Genomic DNA, 18,876 nt, shown 5'->3' on the forward strand with positions numbered 1-18,876 from the left:
TGTAATAACGAGACATTTTCTTGTAGTAACAATGGGTCATTCCATCTCAAGTGGTCCAATACAGGTTGCTTGACTATTTTTAATTTTCCTAGTGTTTTTTTTTTTTGAGTGATTACCTCTATGTATGGGCATTACTAAACCTCTAGGGTTTTTTTAATGTATTTTTTTTACTTGGTTTAACCACAACGGCCATCTTTGTGTCACGGCACACAACAAATTTTGGTTATACAGCTGTTTACAGAAACCTCAATCTCTCTTCTCAGGATGATCCTATCTCCTTGGAACAAAAACTGATCTCTAGAGCACATTACAAGGTACATGTCCATACATAAACATTTCGCACATTCCTGTTCCTTAGACTTTGATCTTAAGTCCAAATGTAATGCTCAAGATTGCTCATAATTCCACTTTTAGGGTCTATTTATAATGGGAAGGGTTCGAGTCTCAGTCTTAATTTTTTTTTAGGGAGTACCTAGGTAAGTATAGTGTGCATAACAATATAGCAACATGCAGCAATCTTGAGCGTCATGTTTGGACTTAAGTTCCTTGTAATGTGCTCTAGAGATCAGTTTTTGTTCCAAGGATCTACGTAGGACCATCCTGAGCCGAGATAAACAGTAGTGTAACCAAAATTTGTTGTGCGCCATGACACAAAGATGGCAGTTGTAGTTAAACCAAGTCAAATAAAATGCAGTAATAATAATAATAATAATAATAATAATAATAATAATAATAATAAATGGTGGTTTTGCAATGCTAATACATAGAGGTAATCACACACACAAGAAAAGATAGAACATTTTAAAAACGGTCAGGCAACCAACTTTGCAATTTTTGGACCACTTGAGATGGACTGACCCAATATGTTTTTCTTGTAATTATCAGATGTTTTCTTGTAGTAACAAGACGCATTTCCCCATGCTTTTCTCGTAATAACAAGATGTTAATGGGGACATTTTATTGTGTTTCCGCAATCTGTTTCCACTTATTCACTATCATACTATAGAATATATATATGTGTGTGTGTGTGTGTGTATATATATATATATATATATATATATATATATATATATATATATATGTGTGTGTGTGTGTGTGTGTGTGTGTGTGTGTGTGTGTGTATATGTATGTATGTATGTATGTATGTATGTATGTGTGTGTGTGTGTGTGTGTGTGTGTGTGTGTGTGTTTACAGTGAAGGTAATAGGCTCCTTTAAATCATTTATAACCATGCATATAAACCATCTTTATTAAACCCAAGTGCACGATAACACACAACGCCCTGCCTGTGGTGCCGCATCCTCTCACACGTGGACACACTGATCCTTGGCCCTGCGCCCAGTGTATAGGCTACACCTCAAATCACATTTCCACGCGTTGTTTACTATGTAGTACGGTAATATGCGGTTTGGGACGCAGCCCGTTGGTCTCTGCGTAGTCTGCTCGGCACACCGCGCATCCCCGCGCATCCCCTCCCTCCGCTGCGCTCCTGATCCTCTTATCCACTGAAGAAGCGGATAAAGATGGATGTAGTCAACCAGGTAGGCTTCCCAATTTGCACCTTAATGCATTTACAATCCAGCGACGTTTTTGCATTGATTTATAGCGTGAAACTGTATTGTATTGCGTTGCATTGTCAGATAGTGTTGGCTGCGCGTGAGGGACGATTTTAAGGGCATTTCAGGGATAAATAGGAAAAGATACATAGAATGCACTGGTCCTGAAGAGTGCTGCTGTGACTGTCGTGTTTGTCATTGCAGGATGTCGAGCGCAAAACAACAACAACAACAAAAACAATCCTGCGTCGCTTTATAACGAGATCACCGTTCATGAATGTGGTTGTGCACACAATATGCTTTTGCACAATACATAATTTGTGGTGATGTTTTGACCACAGATTTTTATCTGCCTGGCTACAGTAGACTGTTGGTGTTGTCAAAAATAGCCTGGCCAGTACTACAGCCGCAGCATATATATATATATATATATATATATATATATATATATATATATATATATATATATATATATATATTTATATATATATATTAGAATGGCGCAGTCATGCTTTCAAACACCAAAAACTGAAATGTATAGCAATATTATTCACAGAAATGGCCAGAAAAGAGGTGCGTCCCAAAACGCATACTGCGTACTAAAGCATGTAGTATTCTGACGTATCTAATTTGCATAATATGTTGATTAAATTAATATGCATAAACAGTGTGATGTTATTGGATCAGACTGCTGTACAGTTCAGAGTGCTCAACCGTACCATTAGATAGATAGATAGACAGACTGACAGATAGATAGATAGATAGATAGATAGATAGATAGACTGACAGATAGGTAGATAGATAGATAGATAGATAGACTGACAGATAGGTAGATAGATAGATAGATAGATAGATAGATAGACTGACAGATAGATAGATAGATAGATAGATAGATAGATTAAACAATACAGTACAATTACAGTACACTGTTTTTACTGCATTGCTGCGTTCTCTCATACACGGACACTAAACCTGCACCTGACACACTTCAACTCACATCGTCTATAAACATTGTTGTTTTTTTTTTTTTGCTGCAGCCAGCAATTGTTGGCCTTTTGCACTCTCCCAGAGGAAATGTTCACATAAGCAGCTTTGCTTAAGTCTAATGCTTAGGATGTGTCTGCTCTCTGCCGCACTCTTAATGTCCTGTTGTACTGTCGCTAGGCCAAACTCCCTGTCTAGTTCCCAAGCTGCATACTGCATAATGACACACTAAATTGTACTGTTGTTATCGTAGGAAGCATTCCAAGCAATAATATGCAGTTTGGGATGTAGATGTCTGGATCAGTATAGATTCAGCACAAAAAATGCCTCATGGTTGTATGTATTTTGCTCGTTTTGACATAATTAGCCTATGTATATGTTTTGTACATAAGATGGGTATTAGATAATGTCCTAAATGTATGACCAGAAATGCAGTGTTCATGGATTGAATGTAAGTATGTTGTGCGTGTGTTTTTGTACAGCTGGTCGCTACTGGGCAGTTCACTGTCATCAAACAGCCTTTAGGATTCATAAAGATCCTACAATGGGTGAGTGATGATTTCCTGTCACTAGACTGAACCATAGAAAGACATCAATCTTACAAAACATAGGAAATCAGCCTTAGGATTATGGACAGGACAGGTGACCAACACACGAGGCTCACTTGGTTAAAACGAATAAAACTGGTTTGTTTTGACAAGAAGCTCTACATTATGCAAGTGTATGACTTCTACATTTATGACTCCTACATTATCGAGTCAGTTCAGAAAAGATTTTAGATTCCCAAACATTAGTTTTCCAGCACAAAATTAAAATGTTACAGAAATTTTTTGTATGTCATTAAAGAAAGCAGCATATTACGTAAGAGACCAAGAAAACCACAATGCTGGGTTTTGCTGCAAAAATAAGAAGCAACTGCGACAGTCAAAGTCTCCAGAAGAACCGTGGTTGTTTCTGCAAGATGCTCAATAAAACTTACAGCTCATTTCCTTATAAAACTGCACTAATTGTACCAGAAACTACTATTTTTATTTTAATTTATTTATTTTTTCTCACATCAAATAACTGACTTTGTTTCATTTACAACTGTTTACTACTCTTTACGGTATTTTGTTAAAATGTAGAAACATTTCATTTCATTATTTTGAAGGCATCTCTGTTCTACAGCATTTCTTTGCATGTGCCTAAAACCTTTGCACAGTACTGTATATATAATAAAAGAATGATTATTGATTGCTGTAGCTTGAATATATTATATTACATTACAGTTTTAAGATGTTCCGTAAGTATGCATTAGTGAAGTTTACGTCTTTCTTACTGAACACCAGATTATTTTACACAGGACGTGAAATCATTTGAAAATGTAATCTAACTCATCATGTCAGACTTTGGTGCCATTTCACATTACACGCCGCAGAGAATTTCCACATCAGCACCATCGGAAAACGTCACTCAAATGTCATTTGAATAGCATGAATGAGTTGAGTGTGCATGACAAAGCAATTAATAGGCCATTATGCATAAAATAACAAGTTAGGAATAACGTGCAGCCATCTGAATATTATGACAAATGAAACTTCAGCCTGGTAATCAGGAGTCTGAAACAAGCTATACTTGTTTATATGTTTGTTGTTCATGGCATTTTAATTGCTTAGTTGTTTTGCATTGTTAGGTTAGGAATATAACATTCGGGAGCGTGTTATAGGGAAATAATCAGTGACAGTGTCGGAGTTACTGTTACCACCCTGAGGTTGGTTATTTTCCTATAACAGCATGTCCCGACGTGTTTTATTTCTTTTATACCACACCAATTTACTAATGCTAACAATTTATTATGTGTTACTATTGTTGAACGTCCACGAAACAAGTTCATTTCCGTTATCCTTTATGTTATGGCAGCTATAAAGAGTTGTATTCTTAGCAGCTTCTCTTTTTTTCAGTCCCTTGAAGTTTATAAGACAAAAACATGCAGCTTGTCATGGTACCAAGGAACAACTTGGTGCAAAGTTGTTTCCGGAAGACTTTCCACTGTTGGAAAACTTACAAAGTTACAGCTTTAACTCTGGTTGTTACAAAGCGCCAACACTGGAGACTTCAAAAATAAATAAATAAATAAATAAATAAATATCAACTATCATTTCAACCATATCAATGGTTGCACACGTTGTTTTAACCCATTGATATGGACCATCCCTGCGTACAATTCCCTGCGTAAGCTGTTACTATAGAAACTCTAACGTATTAGAATAAATGTATCATTTTAAACATTGCAGCCAGCACTACTGTCAGAGCTGCTGTTATAGAACGTTAAATATAATGTTAAGTATATCAAAGTATACCGTATATATAAGTATACGTATATAAGTATACCATCTGGCTCTGCATTATGCTGCTTACACAGCTACTTACTAAAGAAATGTTTAATTTGACACAGAATATTGATTTAAATGATCAGTTTCCAATAAGAATCCTTCAACAGAGAGAGCTGCATAATAAAATCAACACTAGTTACCTTAAGCAAAAGTAGCGATTTATTTATAGTTAGCGTAGTTATGCATAGTGAGCATTTAATACTGAACTTGTGTGCATTTAGGCCTCAGATGTAACTACCGACTTAAGAGCTATTCCGAAGTTCCATGCAAACTGCGCACTCAGGGCGGAGTCTGCTAAAAACAGATTAATGTCATGTGACTTTGACTTTGGACTTAAACCCATTTGTCTTGTGTGATTTGATATAGGCTCGAGTGAGGAGCAGTATTAAGTCCATCACTGTTATCTGACTGTTTGATGTAACCATAAATTGTCTCTTTTAATACACTCAAAATATTATGGAATGCCTTTGGCAGGAAAAACAAAAATACGACACTGTTAGTTAATTAATAGTATTAATCGTATCCCTCTGTAATAATAAGGCTCTGAGGTCAAACTCCAGCACCGTCAGAGAGCCACTGTTAGGACTTCGAGCAAGGCCGTTAACAACTCTGCTGCACCTCAGCATCTTTTCTACCTGACTTGTAAGCTGTTTTAATCATCTAGCAAGTGTGCAGTATATTTAGGAATGACTTAGAAGGTCAAATAAATGTTGGTGGTCTGCTAGGCTTTAATTATTAATCCCAACAGTGATTATGAGAACGCTTGCTGAGTTTGTGCATGCGTGTGTGTGTGTGTGTGTGTGTGTGTGACTGTATGCAGGTTTGGGTATAAGGAGAAACTGGTGACTCATTCAAGCTTAAAAATAACCGTGTTAAGGTAAAGCTATTTTTAGGGTTTTAACAAATGATGCACCTGCACATGATAAAGATCCCGTTTGGGATTTAAGAACTAAACAGTTGAGCACAGATTTTGTCTTTTTTTTTCCCTGAATGTCAGTCTAATTTCTATAATTGAATTGCTTCTAGATAGAAAATCATTTTCATAGCGTGTATATTTTTGTACCTGTATTTGATGCATATGTATTTTATATGTGTTTTATTATAAAAATCTTTGCTTCTGCGTTAAGTCTGTTTTGTGACACAACATTACTGTTACAGTTGTAATCAAAATGATTCAACCCCCATTGCAAATCAGGTTTATTGTCAAAATGTACAGACTTCCAGCTGTTTGCAATGAACAAATCAAACAAAAGCAATTGAAATAGTTCAGCACAACGAATGCTTCAAGTGGTTTCCCCAAATTCAACTGAAAATGCAACTTATAATGATTTCTCCAGTTTCAAAATTATTCAACCCCCTGAATAGAATCCCTTACAACAGCACAAATATGCAAAACAGGTGTTGTCTCAGGCACACCTGATGCAACTAATCAAGGGCTTCATTAGTTGCACCAAGTGTGCTTGAGCTGGAACACATGAAATACCTGGACTGGCTAGGGGTAAAAAATTATTGAATGTACCTGGATGGGGCAGAAAAAGGAAGCTATCGACGGCTGCAAGCAGATTTCTGAGAAGGCAGGTTGTGAAAAACCCTCGAGTGACTGCAAAAGACCTGCAGCAAGACTTTGTGGCAACAGGCACTGAGGTTTCAGTGAGCACAGTAAGGCGCGTACTAAATGCAGAAGGGTTCCATGCCAGAACGCCAAGACGTACAACACTACTGACCCAAAAGCACAAGAAAAGTCGACTCAAAATCATGTAAATAAGCCACAGGAGTTTTGGGATTCTGTTCTGTGGAGCGATGAAACAAAACTGGAATTTTTAGGCACGATGGATCAGCGGTATATCTGGAGGAAGAGAATGTAGAAAGAACACTCTGTCCACAGTCAAGCATGGTGGTGGCTCTGTGATGCTCTGGTGCTGCTTTGCATCCTCTGGCACTGGAAACCTGCAGCGTGTGAAAGGCGAGATGGATTCATTGAAGCATCAGGAAATCCTAGTAGAAAACTTCATGCCGTCTGTGAGGAAGCTGAAGCTTGGGCGTCATCGGACCTTCCAACAGGACGATGATCCCAAGCATACCTCAAATTCCAACAAGGCTTGGTTGCAGAAGAAGTCCTGGAAGATTCTACAGGGCCATCACACTCACCTGACTTGAACCCCATAGAAAATTTCTGGTGGGATTTGAAGAAGGCGGTTGCAGCATGCAAACCCAAGAATATTACTGAACTGGAGGCCAATGCTCATGAGGAATGGACTAAGATTCCTCAGGAACGCTGCCAGAATCTCTGCATCTCGTTTGCAGCAGGTCATAACAGAAAAAGGATGATCTACTAAGTACTAACGATGCTTGCCATGAAGGGGTTGAATAATTTTGAAACTGGAGAAATCATTATAAGTTGCATTTTCAGTTGAATTTGGGGAAACCACTTAAAGCATTCATTGTGTTGAACTATTTCCATTGCTTTTGTTTGATTTGTTCATTGCAAACAGCTGAAAGTCTGTACATTTTGCCAATAAACCTGATTGGCAATGGGGGCTGAATAATTTTGATTGCAACTGTAAGGTTAATAACACTGACCATACACCTGGTTAAAAAGCTGTTGATAGTTCAGGGTTAATATGATGGTTTTCATTGTTTATTAGTGACAAAACAAGTATGGGGGAAAGTGTGAGATTATGCCATCTGCCTTGTCTCTATGGAAACTATAAAGTCTAGAGTCTGTCACCATGGCATCCAGTCGTCCTCAGATTCTTGTTGGGTTTTTTGTGCTTCAGTGGTGGAAAGAGACTGAAAAAACACGATGAATTGAGTAAAAGTACTGCTCTAGGACAAGATTTCTCTTGTTATGTGATCATTTTTGGCTGCGAGGTAAAGATACCATATATTTCAGATAAGTTACACAAAACTAAGTAGACCCAAGTAACCCATATCTAAGGAATATAAATTTTTTTAAAGAATAATTTTAACAAACCTAGTGAGCTATGCTGAAATGAACACCAGTAGTGTATAAAGACAGGTAACGTTAGCTGCCTATCTAATGTAACTTAGGCAAATGGTGTTTCAGTAGCTTGCTAGGTTTCTAGCTACATAGTTAGCTATCTAGCAAAGATGTCTCTTACACATTATAACACGTGAATTGTAACTAATCGCGACCAAACTTCAAAGTAACATGTTAAGTTTAATACAGAGCTTTCGTACTGTAAAACATACTGTAAAAGACCTGGCTAACTAGTTTAGCTCACTCCGCTAGCTAATGGCTTACCTGTATACATGTCAGTGGACATTGATTCCTTTGAAGCATTTAAAACTAAAATCTATCTCTGTCTTAGACATTGTTGCTGCTAAGCATTTAGCACCTGGAGTTTTGATTTTCCTCAGGAAACTGCTTTATTTTGATTGGGTCTAGAAATCAACCTTTTCAGTTTTCTGGGGTTAAATGCTTTTTTTTTTTTACTCTGTAACAGTGACAAACATAGCAAATATGAATATTTTACTTTATTTGAAAACCCAAGTAAAAGTACTATGCAGTAATTAAACTTAAAAAAAAAACAGTGAACCGTGTACTCAAGTACTGTAGCAAGACTACATTCAGCTTGCTACATTCCAACTCTGCTCTTTATATTTTTGTCCTTATGATACATGGTGTTGGTTCTATACATTCCATATACCTGTCACCCTGCTTTCGTGCCATGCAGTGATGCTCAATTTTAATTTATGTGTAGCTGAAGTACCAATAATTAACTGGATGGTCATGCTCCACTGGCATTAGAGCTGTGTAATTGTCTATCCTGTCTAATTATTCGTCTTTTAGTCAGTAATTATCTACTCAAATTAGGGAAAGATTATAGTCTGTAAAAGCCGGCTGAAAGACTTGGTTCGGTTCTGGAGTAATCATCGTGATCTTGCTTTGCTCCTGTCATATGTGAAGCCAAACACAGCCTCTAAGCAATCACGAAAGCCATCATTGTGAAACTGAACATCGTATTATATAATGAATTGCACACTGGTGATGTCATTTAATATGATTAAACCAAAATGTGTAGGTTACGTTGTTTATATTGAGTCTACCCTACGAAAAGTATATGTAAATTACCTAATAGGTATTTTGTTTACCTTCATTTATTTGGCATAAAATTTTATCTAAAGCAACTTCCATGAGAGACCTATCTCTAAACACCAGATCTTCATACACGCTTTCCCTGCACTGAGAAAAGAACAGGAAACGTTACTAGAAACTGACTTGTAATGAAACTCACTCAAAATGACACTCACATATAATGGAAGCCTTGGGGCAGTTTTTTAATTCTGTCAATAAACCTTTGATACTTTATCAGTAAAGGCCTTAGGGTTTGTAAGGTTATCTGTGGTTTTTGTTTTTAGTTGGCGCCATTTTCTCTGCAGCAGTAACGCATAACTTAAAATCCTTCCATCTGATAAAGTAGTTCCATGTCTGAAAGGAGAAAGGGTGCGTCTCAATCAGCTCCCTAGTTCAGTAGTCAGGGCACTGATCAGGGAGTCGGCCATTTTAAGGGCTGTCTCAATCGCAAATTCCTTCCAGTGCACTGGAACGTTCGCGCCCTAAAAAATCCCAGAATGCACGCAAAAACCAGTGAGTACCGATACTGACCATGTTCCCTTACTGGAAATACCAACTTTGTCTACAAATGTAAGGAGCTTGTTATCGTTGTTGTGGCTCTCAAAAATGATTACTTACGTTAGCGATTTTTAACTTCATTTGATGTTCTGTATACGGTTTGTTTGAACCTAACGACTTTTAAGCGTTTAATGATTTTAAAAAATCCACTAGCTAGTGTACGATCCTGCTTGAAGTACCATGCAAGCACAGATATGTGTGTGAGCAAGCTAACAAATTTAGATGACATATAATGTCAGAAGGATATCGGTCCTGCCTGTTGCTGATAAATGCCAGTGGTGACGTTTTACAACGCGAGTACATAGTCATGTCGCCGGAAATTGGGTCATCAATGTCCCAATGTCTAGGGAGCCAGTGGTACCACCTGAACTCAGATATCAGATATACCGATTCACCACCTTGGGAGCTGATTGAGACGCAGAAAAAAATGATACATCTTTAGAACTAATCTAATGAAAATTTGGGGTTACTGACAGCACCAACGAGTGATTGAGGCGTTTTTTTTCTCAGTGCTGGGACATGTGTTGGAATTCTTGTCCCTGGTAATCACATATACACTACATATCGGGTAGGTAGAAACTAGGATACAAAATACTAGAATAATAACCGGTAAACTTCTGCTATTGCATTTATTTGTATTTTTGTCCATAATTATTGTTGTTTTATTCTAAAGAAATGAGCTGTGATTATTTCAGCTAGCTCAACTCAATCATCTGAACCCAGGTTATTTTTTCCCCTCCTCATTTTCGCTCCTTGGTGTGTTATTCTCACCTTCCTCCACACTTTCATATTCTCTCGTTCTCCTCCTCCACCACCACAAATACAATCACTTGAAACCGTTAATGGCCTGATTGTAATTCCAAGTCGAGCTTGGCTAGTTAGACTTGATGGAAGGCAAACTAAACTGCTTTAGGCTTTTCCTTCTCCCTTTGTGTGTAGTGTGTGACAGGAATGTGTGTTCTTTTTTGTGTGGTGAGAGAGAACGTGATTAGACGTGCGTTCACACTGTGTGTATCATGCCAGTGTAAGCTCTGTGTGTGTGTGGGTGTGTGTGTGTGGGTGTGTGGTTAGCACAGTGTGTTCAGCGACAGATGGTGAAGCACCTCAGTAAGTTTAATAGTCAGATTTTCCATTCAATCGGATAAGGGAAAGGAGGGAGGGGCAGCAAAAATATTCTGACTGACTAATCTCTCAGTGTGTCAGGGGAAAAAGCAGGCACTTCATTGCCTCTCGAATATAAAAATGGATTAATATTACAGTGTAATATCGGGCAGCAGCAAGTATCAAGTAACAGTTTTACTACATCTCCCAGTATCAAGGTGCTTGTGTTGCCATTTTCTCCCCCCGTAACCGTATTCCTAATACGTTTATGTAACTTCACGTTAGTTTAATGGAATATGTTACTGAATGAATTAGTATTCACGCTGCAAAGTCACTAGCATACATAACACTAAAGCCTGGGGAAGCATTTTTTACAAAAAAAAAAAGTCCATATTCCTAATAAGACAATTTTACACTGAAATTTTATGAAAATCAAAGGAGTGTCTCGAAGTGCTGACTTTATTATTATCACAGTAATGTCGCTTTCATATCAGAAACCATTTTTGCTACAATAATATATAAATAGTCTGTGAAAAGTTTTACCTTATGTACAGAACCCACACTCATGTTTGACTCTTTTACATCCAATTGATATTTTATTTTAAATAAGAAGTGTTCACAAAGCGGTTTCAGTTATTGTATTTTTTCTTTTTCATTAATTAACCAATCCACTTGTCTCTGTTTTCTCTGCCAGTTTTTCGCCATCTTTGCTTTCTCCACCTGTGGCTCTTACTCCGGAGTCTTCCGCATGAGTGTGGAGTGTGAGAACCGCACGGAGAGTGACCTGGACATCGATGTCGAGTTCGACTACCCGTTCAGGTCAGAGTTATGCACCATTAATAGCTTTATTCCACAGTAATTGTTATTAGTAGTAATTATTCATGAATCAGTGAATTATTATTGATGTTCTGTTAGTGGACGGATCATTCTACTTGGTTCATTTTGTTTTTGTATAGCTCAATCAGCCAGTATGAAGTAATGTTGTTGGATATTGGATGATGCTCCATTTGGGCTTCATTTAATAAGTGAGAGAAACAGAACGAAGGAAAATATGCCGTTCCCTAAATGTCTGAAAGCAGCACTGATAAATTGACTAGAAATCCTATAAGACAGACATATGCGAGCCTTAAATACACAAATTAACTAACACACATTTGACATTATAATATTAAATGACATCTTGTTGTTGTAATAGTTAATTTGATTGCAGGAGGTAATGTGAAAGTTTCTTGAGGAAAATCCAAAGATCATAGTCAGGGTCCATAGCAGGGGTCTGAACACAAACAGACAGGAAAAAATATACACTCTTAATCAGGTACGGTCAAAACCAGGCATAGCATGATCCATGAAAACAAAGTCCATAATTATAGATAAATTCACAGCAAGAGGAATTCACTATCCACCTTCTTCCGCATACATGAGCTTACAGACACCCATACCCACTACTTGCACATGAATAGTAACTGCTTCGTACGTTTCATATTATTTGTATCTGTTATAAATTAGGATTGTATGTTTGCTTATTGTAAGTGAAGCATTATCTTGCTCCTGGTAGTCTTCCAAAAAAAGACCTGCAGGTGAAATATAACCTAATCCATGCATAATGGTAAACAGTTGAGTTTTAAGAGTCAAAGGCCCAACAGTGGCTCTTTTGAACACAAGACCACAGTGTGGTTCATGAACACAGAACCTTAAGCTCTGAGGGATGTACTGCTTAATCACACACATGCCTACACACAATCACTGAAGAGCCTCAGTCCTTAATCTAGCCCTTAAATACTTTTATTATCATGTTTAATTACTGTGTAAACATGGACTCCACCTGCTTTAGTGGAGTAAGAACACACACAGCCATACACACCAACACATTCACCCTTTCTATGTACAAACAGACTCCATCAAGTGTGGTTCGACGCTCCCACCTGTAAAGGTACCGAGCCGGAGCGGCTGTTCCTCGAAGGTGACTACTCTTCCTCAGCCGAGTTCTTCGTCACTATCGGTGTTTTCTCCTTCCTCTACTCTATGGCAGCTCTGTCCGTCTACATCTTCCTCCTTGAGAAATACCGCGAGGGAAACCGTGGCGCACGGGCCGTAAGCTGATCACTCTGTGTTTCATACACTCTTTATCCTATTACTGTATTAATATTTCCAAAATGGTGCTGGCTATAGAAAAATGTTACTCAAGTAAATTTCCCTTGTTTTGTATTATTCATGAACTGAGCAATAGAAGCAACGATGCCGCATAATCTAAAGCAATACTGCCCATAGATTCAACACAAAGCTCTATGATGCTGGTATCTTCCTGGAGTCAGTATTGCAATTCAGTTAATAAAAGCTACAGTAGGGTCCAGTGATGAGCGGTTAAATTTAATCAAAAACTAATACAGAGCTTCTGAGCAGCCTGCCCATTAGGTAGTATGGGTCAGTGGCATGTTAAGGGGGCCTCATTATGGTGCTTTCATTTTAATGTGTTGATTTGAAGTAACTGAAAAAATTGATGAAAATGAGTTTTGCAATAATTATGTGTGTATCGAGTTTATTCACTCACCGTGGTCTTAGGAGTCTGGTGCTGGTTGGTTTACTCCCATAGGCAGAGGGCAGTGGTAGCTCAATAGTTAAGGCTCTGGGTTACTGCTCAGAAGGTTGGGGGTTCAAGCCACAGCACCACCTAGCTGCTACTGTTGGGCCTGAGCCCAACAGCCCTTAATCCTATCTATCATGGCTGACCCTGTGCTCTGATCCTGACTTCCTAAGAAGCTGGAATATGCTGTAATGTATATGTGACAAATTAAGGCTTGTAAATTAATTTGTTAGATTACAGTAAATGTGATCTAACAGTTAATCTCAGCCTCAGACACTCTGCCCATGGGCTCTGGAGCTGTTATCTTTTATACACTTTTCTGGCAGTAGTCTTCAGAATCTCACTAGCTCTGTGTACATCTGTGTACTGTTGTGTGCTGGTTTTCAGTGGCAAAATAAACTTTTGAACACTGTGACACGTAGACCTTCTGTGACCTTCTTCAAAAGTTATTAGTGTTGAGTAAACAAGGTAATATGCTTGCTGACAGGCTATAGGAACAGGTCAGTGGAAGTGGTCTGGTACATAAGACTAAACATGTAAACTTGACCTAGCTAGCTAGTTAAGCTACTTACCTTGGTGCTTGATAGCTTGCTAATGCTAATACAGTATTTCACATGAGCTTGACTCTGAGAAGCCAGAATATTGGTTTAGAGTTGATTCTTTCATAATTAGCTCATCTAAATGTAATGGTAAAATTGCTATTGTTTGGTGGTTTGGAGTCTTTAGCTATTTTTGACTATTTATAGTTTTAAATATTGGCAAAAAAAAAAATAATTAAATAACTGGCATGGGTATAACTTCTAGCTAGTATGCCCATGGCAACCATGTTGTAAGAGAACCACATTTCCAAAACATTTCTAAACACATCTTGGTGCGTATTTGGTGTAGACGGTGTAATCTAATACATTCTTTTTGACTTTTCCTCAGGATTTTGTGGTGACGGCTATTTTCACCTTCTTTTGGTTGGTGAGCTCAGCAGCATGGGCTAAAGGCCTCACGGATGTTAAGGAAGCCACCGACCCTGATGAGGTCATCAAGCTCATACCGGCCTGTCGGCGTGAGGAGACCAAATGCAAAGAAGTGCACGAGCCCATTGTGTCTGGCCTAAACACGTCTGTGGTTAGTGCTTTATTTGCCCTCTTTTCTGTCGTATATCTGTATTTGTTTACAGCGTATTTTAACTTTTGATATTTAGATGGATTGTGGATGAGTGGTTGGGATGGATGGATGGATGGATGGATATATAGATAGATGTGTGGTTGGGTGGGAGGGTGAGTGGTGAGATGGTTGGATGGATGGATGGATATATAGATAGATGTGTGGTTGGGTGGCTGGGTGAGTGGTGAGATGGTTGGATGGATGGATGGATATATAGATAGATGTGTGGTTGGGTGGCTGGGTGAGTGGTGAGATGGTTGGATGGATGGATGGATATATAGATAGATGTGTGGTTGGGTGGCTGGGTGAGTGGTGAGATGGTTGGATGGATGGATGGATATATAGATAGATGTGTGGTTGGGTGGCTGGGTGAGTGGTGAGATGGTTGGATGGATGGATGGGTGGGTGGTTGGATGAGTGTGTGAATGGATGTGTAGATGAATGGATGGATGATATTTGGTGAACTGAATAGTAAGATAGGTTAATGGTGGAGTGGCTGGAATGGTGGATGGTAAATTAGTGTATAAATGGATAGATGGTGGAGTAATGAGTCATTTTGCTCTCACTCTCCTGCAGGCGTTTGGGTTCTGCAACCTGGTGCTTTGGGCAGGGAACCTCTGGTTTGTGATTAAGGAGACTGGCTGGCTCAGTGCTTTCACTGGCACCTACGTGCCCTCTGGAGGAAAACAGCCAGCACCAGACTCCTATGACCAGGGTGAGTGAATAAACTGAACAAACACATGACAAGGTGAGCCAAGAATGTCTCATTCCTTGGTCATGCAATTTTTAGTCACCAAAATGATCAGCAAAACTTTTAGCTCCAAACTGATTTTTGTGGCCAAACTCAAATTTTCATGGTTACAGTAGGTCTAATTGATCCTTTTAATGCTTGAGAGTACAAGATACAGTGCACATAAGTGGGATGCCAGGGTTAGATAATTATGGATGCTAGGGTGAAATGTAAGGGTCAGTATGTAGGATATGATCCTCATAAGTAGGGATTAGGTGTAAGAGCAGGTTATACATTACTATACATGACATCCTGTGTGGCCTGCACACTATCATTGTGAAAGACCCAAAACTTTCCATTTTGTTACAATGAAAAGTTCTGTTTCTGTAATCACTACCTCCTTCTCTGGCAGCGGGTTATGGTCAGGACCCTTACGCTGGCTCTCAGGGTGGGTATCAACCCGACTACGGGCAACAAGCAGGCGGATACGAGGGAGGAAGCTACAACCAGGGAGGATATGAGCAAGGTGGCCCGACCTCCTTCTCTAACGAAATATGAGTAAATTCACACAGCACAGCAGCTCTGCGCAGGTGAGTGGACACTGACAAGGGATGAGGGGCTAAGGTTTGCATTTGTCTTGCTGTCGTATGCCAGTCTGTACAGGGTTTCCCGGAGGTTTTTTGTGATTGTTGCGACCAAAAACGTTTGATTTTGCTGCAGCTTTTTTCAAAATTTTTGGAGTTTTTTGTGCTTTTTTTGTGGAAAAATACATGAATTGGTTAAATTGCAATTGCACGAAATTGTTTTGCACAGCCTTTTGCAGTGATGTTTGTTGGTACATGAGGAAAAATTGCAAGCTTCTCAGAATTTTGCGGAGAATATTGCTTGATTTTGAGTTCATTTCTGCTATCGCGAAATCCAGGAGGGACTGATATGCTGACCTTCATGGAACTGCCTAAACTGCCTTATCACAGTTTATGATATTATCACAATATTGTGGTGGGCAGTCTTTGCCTCTAAATTTTTTTCCACTTCTAGTATATTGTGCACGTTGCATTTTTACCTCCAATTCTTGTTGGCTTTATATTAGCTAGTGAGCTTAACAACCATGGGAGAACCCCCAGTTATTTCTCTTGGCCCTCCATTTTCAATAAGCTTGACAAGCATTAACAACAGTAACTAAGTGCGGGTGGGGCTTTGCATTAGTTACTTAGAAAAATCGTTCTGTTCACCATGCTTTTTAATATATTAATGTCTCTTGAAATGTCTCTTCATGACTGAGCAGGGTACATTCCAATGTAGGCAGCTTTTTTTTTTTAAAGAATAGTCTTATTATTATGTATTTAGTGTTATTAATAAATCTTACTTAATATCTGTGTGTTTGCATGATCTGTTATTTCTACTTGCAGAGCACAGGAGAGGGCAGTTACATAACCAAGGAGAAAGGAGCCTGCCTATTACCCATGATCCCACACTCCTCTGTTACCCCATATGAACAACGTGTGTACGGTCTGAGGGAGGGAGGGAGGGAGAAGGGGAGGGGAGGGTACATGTGGGAATTTGGGACAGGGATGTTCATATCCAGTGTGAAATGTGCTTGTCTAGGTGAAACGAAGGCTGCAAAAAAAAACCCCACACTTTTTTCCTTTTTTTTTCTTCTTGTTTTGGATTCTCTGCAGGAAATACTATATATATATATATATATATATATATATATATATATATATATATATATATATATATATATATATATATGGAATTGACATTGGTTTGAATAGCTTATATAAATGTTAAAGTACCCCTCCTGAACTAATAATTGTAATCCATTATAAAAATACTGTGTAGAATGACACATTGTTTTATTTAATGCCCATAGAACCACTAAATGGCATTGGAGCACCTTGACACCATTACCTCTCAATAAATATGCATCCTGGAAACAATCCAGTGTCCTTCTGCGATTACAGATAGCTAGCTAGCTAGCTAGTTAACATCTACTAAACTAGCTCACGTGTCATAGGTACAGTAGTCCTGATTGGGATTTCAGTATCCGAGGCCTTGTATACGTGGTCATATTCTCAGTAGCCAAACCTGTTGAAATATACTGAAACAAACACAATTGTGTATATCACTGACATTAGTTTGGTAAAGTTTAGCTAATGTTGTGCTAAATGACCAGCAAGTTTAGCATGCAGGTTCTTTGGCTAAAATCTATCACCATTTAATAATTTGCATATTAAGCACAATAACTTCAAGCCATTGAGCATATTTCAGCTTATATATGGCCAGCTGATCTCATACATGAAGTTCACAATAGAGTTCAGGGGTACTTTAAACATCAGTGCATTTAAGTGTGCTGTGTAAATATTTATGATTGAAATATATATATATATAGTGGAGAAATGCTTGGATGAATGGTTATAGTACGACAACAGAAGGATTCAGCTGTGTCAGTTGTGTTTAGAAGCACAATAGTATGTTCGGGTTTTTTTTTTGTTTTCTTACCTTGAATTGAATTTAACCTGTTTTGTTTGTTGGAACTAATTTATTTAAAAAAAAAAAAAAACAATAGTGTTGATTGCCGATGAACGTGTGATTTGTTCCCCTTTTATTTTTTACATTTAATTTATAAAAGAAATGTAGAGCTGCAAAGGAAGAAGTGAAAATGTCAGGCAAAAAATATAAGCCTTGAATAAGATATATAAGAGATATTGGGAAAAGAGAATATTGAAATGAAAGAGACGTTCCACAGGAGGGGAAGAGAGAGAAAAACCCAAGTTTAACTTCCAAGCTTAAAAGTTACATTCACACAGACACATGAACATTATATAATATGCAGTATAGTTATAGTGTGTTATATTTGCTATAGTTTATGAAGTCAGTATTTCGCAGATGTGACCTAATGGTGTTGTTTAGGATGCCACCATGTTAGCATTCAAAAAAAAAATCTGTTGAGAAGGTAAACTCTTTCACACACCAACAAAGCTCTGAATGAAAACAGATCCATTAGTTGAATGAAAACAGATCCTGCCCTCTCTCTGTACTCTACCACTAGAACAATTCAATAATCCCCTGATGATATCCGAAACTAAAAGGTTTGCACTGATTTTGTTTAGGCTTTTAAGACATTTTAAAAAGCCCTTTCTAAGGGTCAACTAAATAAACCCTCATTTGTCTCATCTTAAGGTTTTATGTGCAAACACAGGGAGGCTAATCCCATAAACAGGCCAGAAATAAGTGAGTATAGAATGTTGGGGAAAGGGCATTGTGGTGCTACTGAGCAATGTGAGGAACCCTATGTTCACAATGTGTACTATTCATTGCTAACAGGCATTGATCAGTCTGGATCTCCTTTTTCCTCTAAGTTCCTTCTTCCCTCCTTACTCTCTCTCACCCTGTGTATCTTCTCCATCTTTAATAAAGTGTTGTCAGTAGTAACTACCTGTGCCTGTGCCTGTGCCTGTTTTTGATAGACTTTTTTTTTTTTCATCAGCCGTGCATTATGTATATGCAGTCATATTTAACTCTGAACAAATTTTATTCACCTTTCACAAAACATGTTACATTCATGCAACAGGGAGCAAAAAACATGTAGGCATCCTCAAAATCGTATTTAATAGATGTAGGCCTAAGACAGAAGTATTTTGTGTGTGACATCACAAATAAATTCAATGCTGAACACAGGCAACTGCAAAACAGGTGGAAATTCCTTCTTCCTTTTTTGTTTTTTTTTTTTA

General features: G+C 38.2%; 1 protein-coding gene across 1 annotated transcript; it reads left to right on the forward strand.

Annotated features, from left to right (window-relative positions):
* The first annotated feature begins 1,096 nt into the window (after window positions 1–1,096).
* Window positions 1,097–16,827, forward strand: sypb (synaptophysin b). The gene is made up of 8 exons (XM_053624343.1): window positions 1,097–1,541; window positions 3,023–3,088; window positions 11,365–11,489; window positions 12,563–12,761; window positions 14,179–14,370; window positions 14,986–15,124; window positions 15,552–15,729; window positions 16,549–16,827. The coding sequence occupies exons 1-7, from the start codon at window positions 1,524–1,526 to the stop codon at window positions 15,695–15,697; spliced, it is 885 nt and encodes a 294-aa protein (XP_053480318.1). The 5' UTR covers window positions 1,097–1,523; the 3' UTR covers window positions 15,698–15,729; window positions 16,549–16,827.
* The last annotated feature ends 2,049 nt before the right edge of the window (window positions 16,828–18,876 follow it).

This window comes from Ictalurus furcatus, chromosome 5 (genome assembly GCF_023375685.1).
Source record: "Ictalurus furcatus strain D&B chromosome 5, Billie_1.0, whole genome shotgun sequence".
In the NCBI taxonomy this organism is placed as follows: Eukaryota; Metazoa; Chordata; class Actinopteri; order Siluriformes; family Ictaluridae; genus Ictalurus; species Ictalurus furcatus.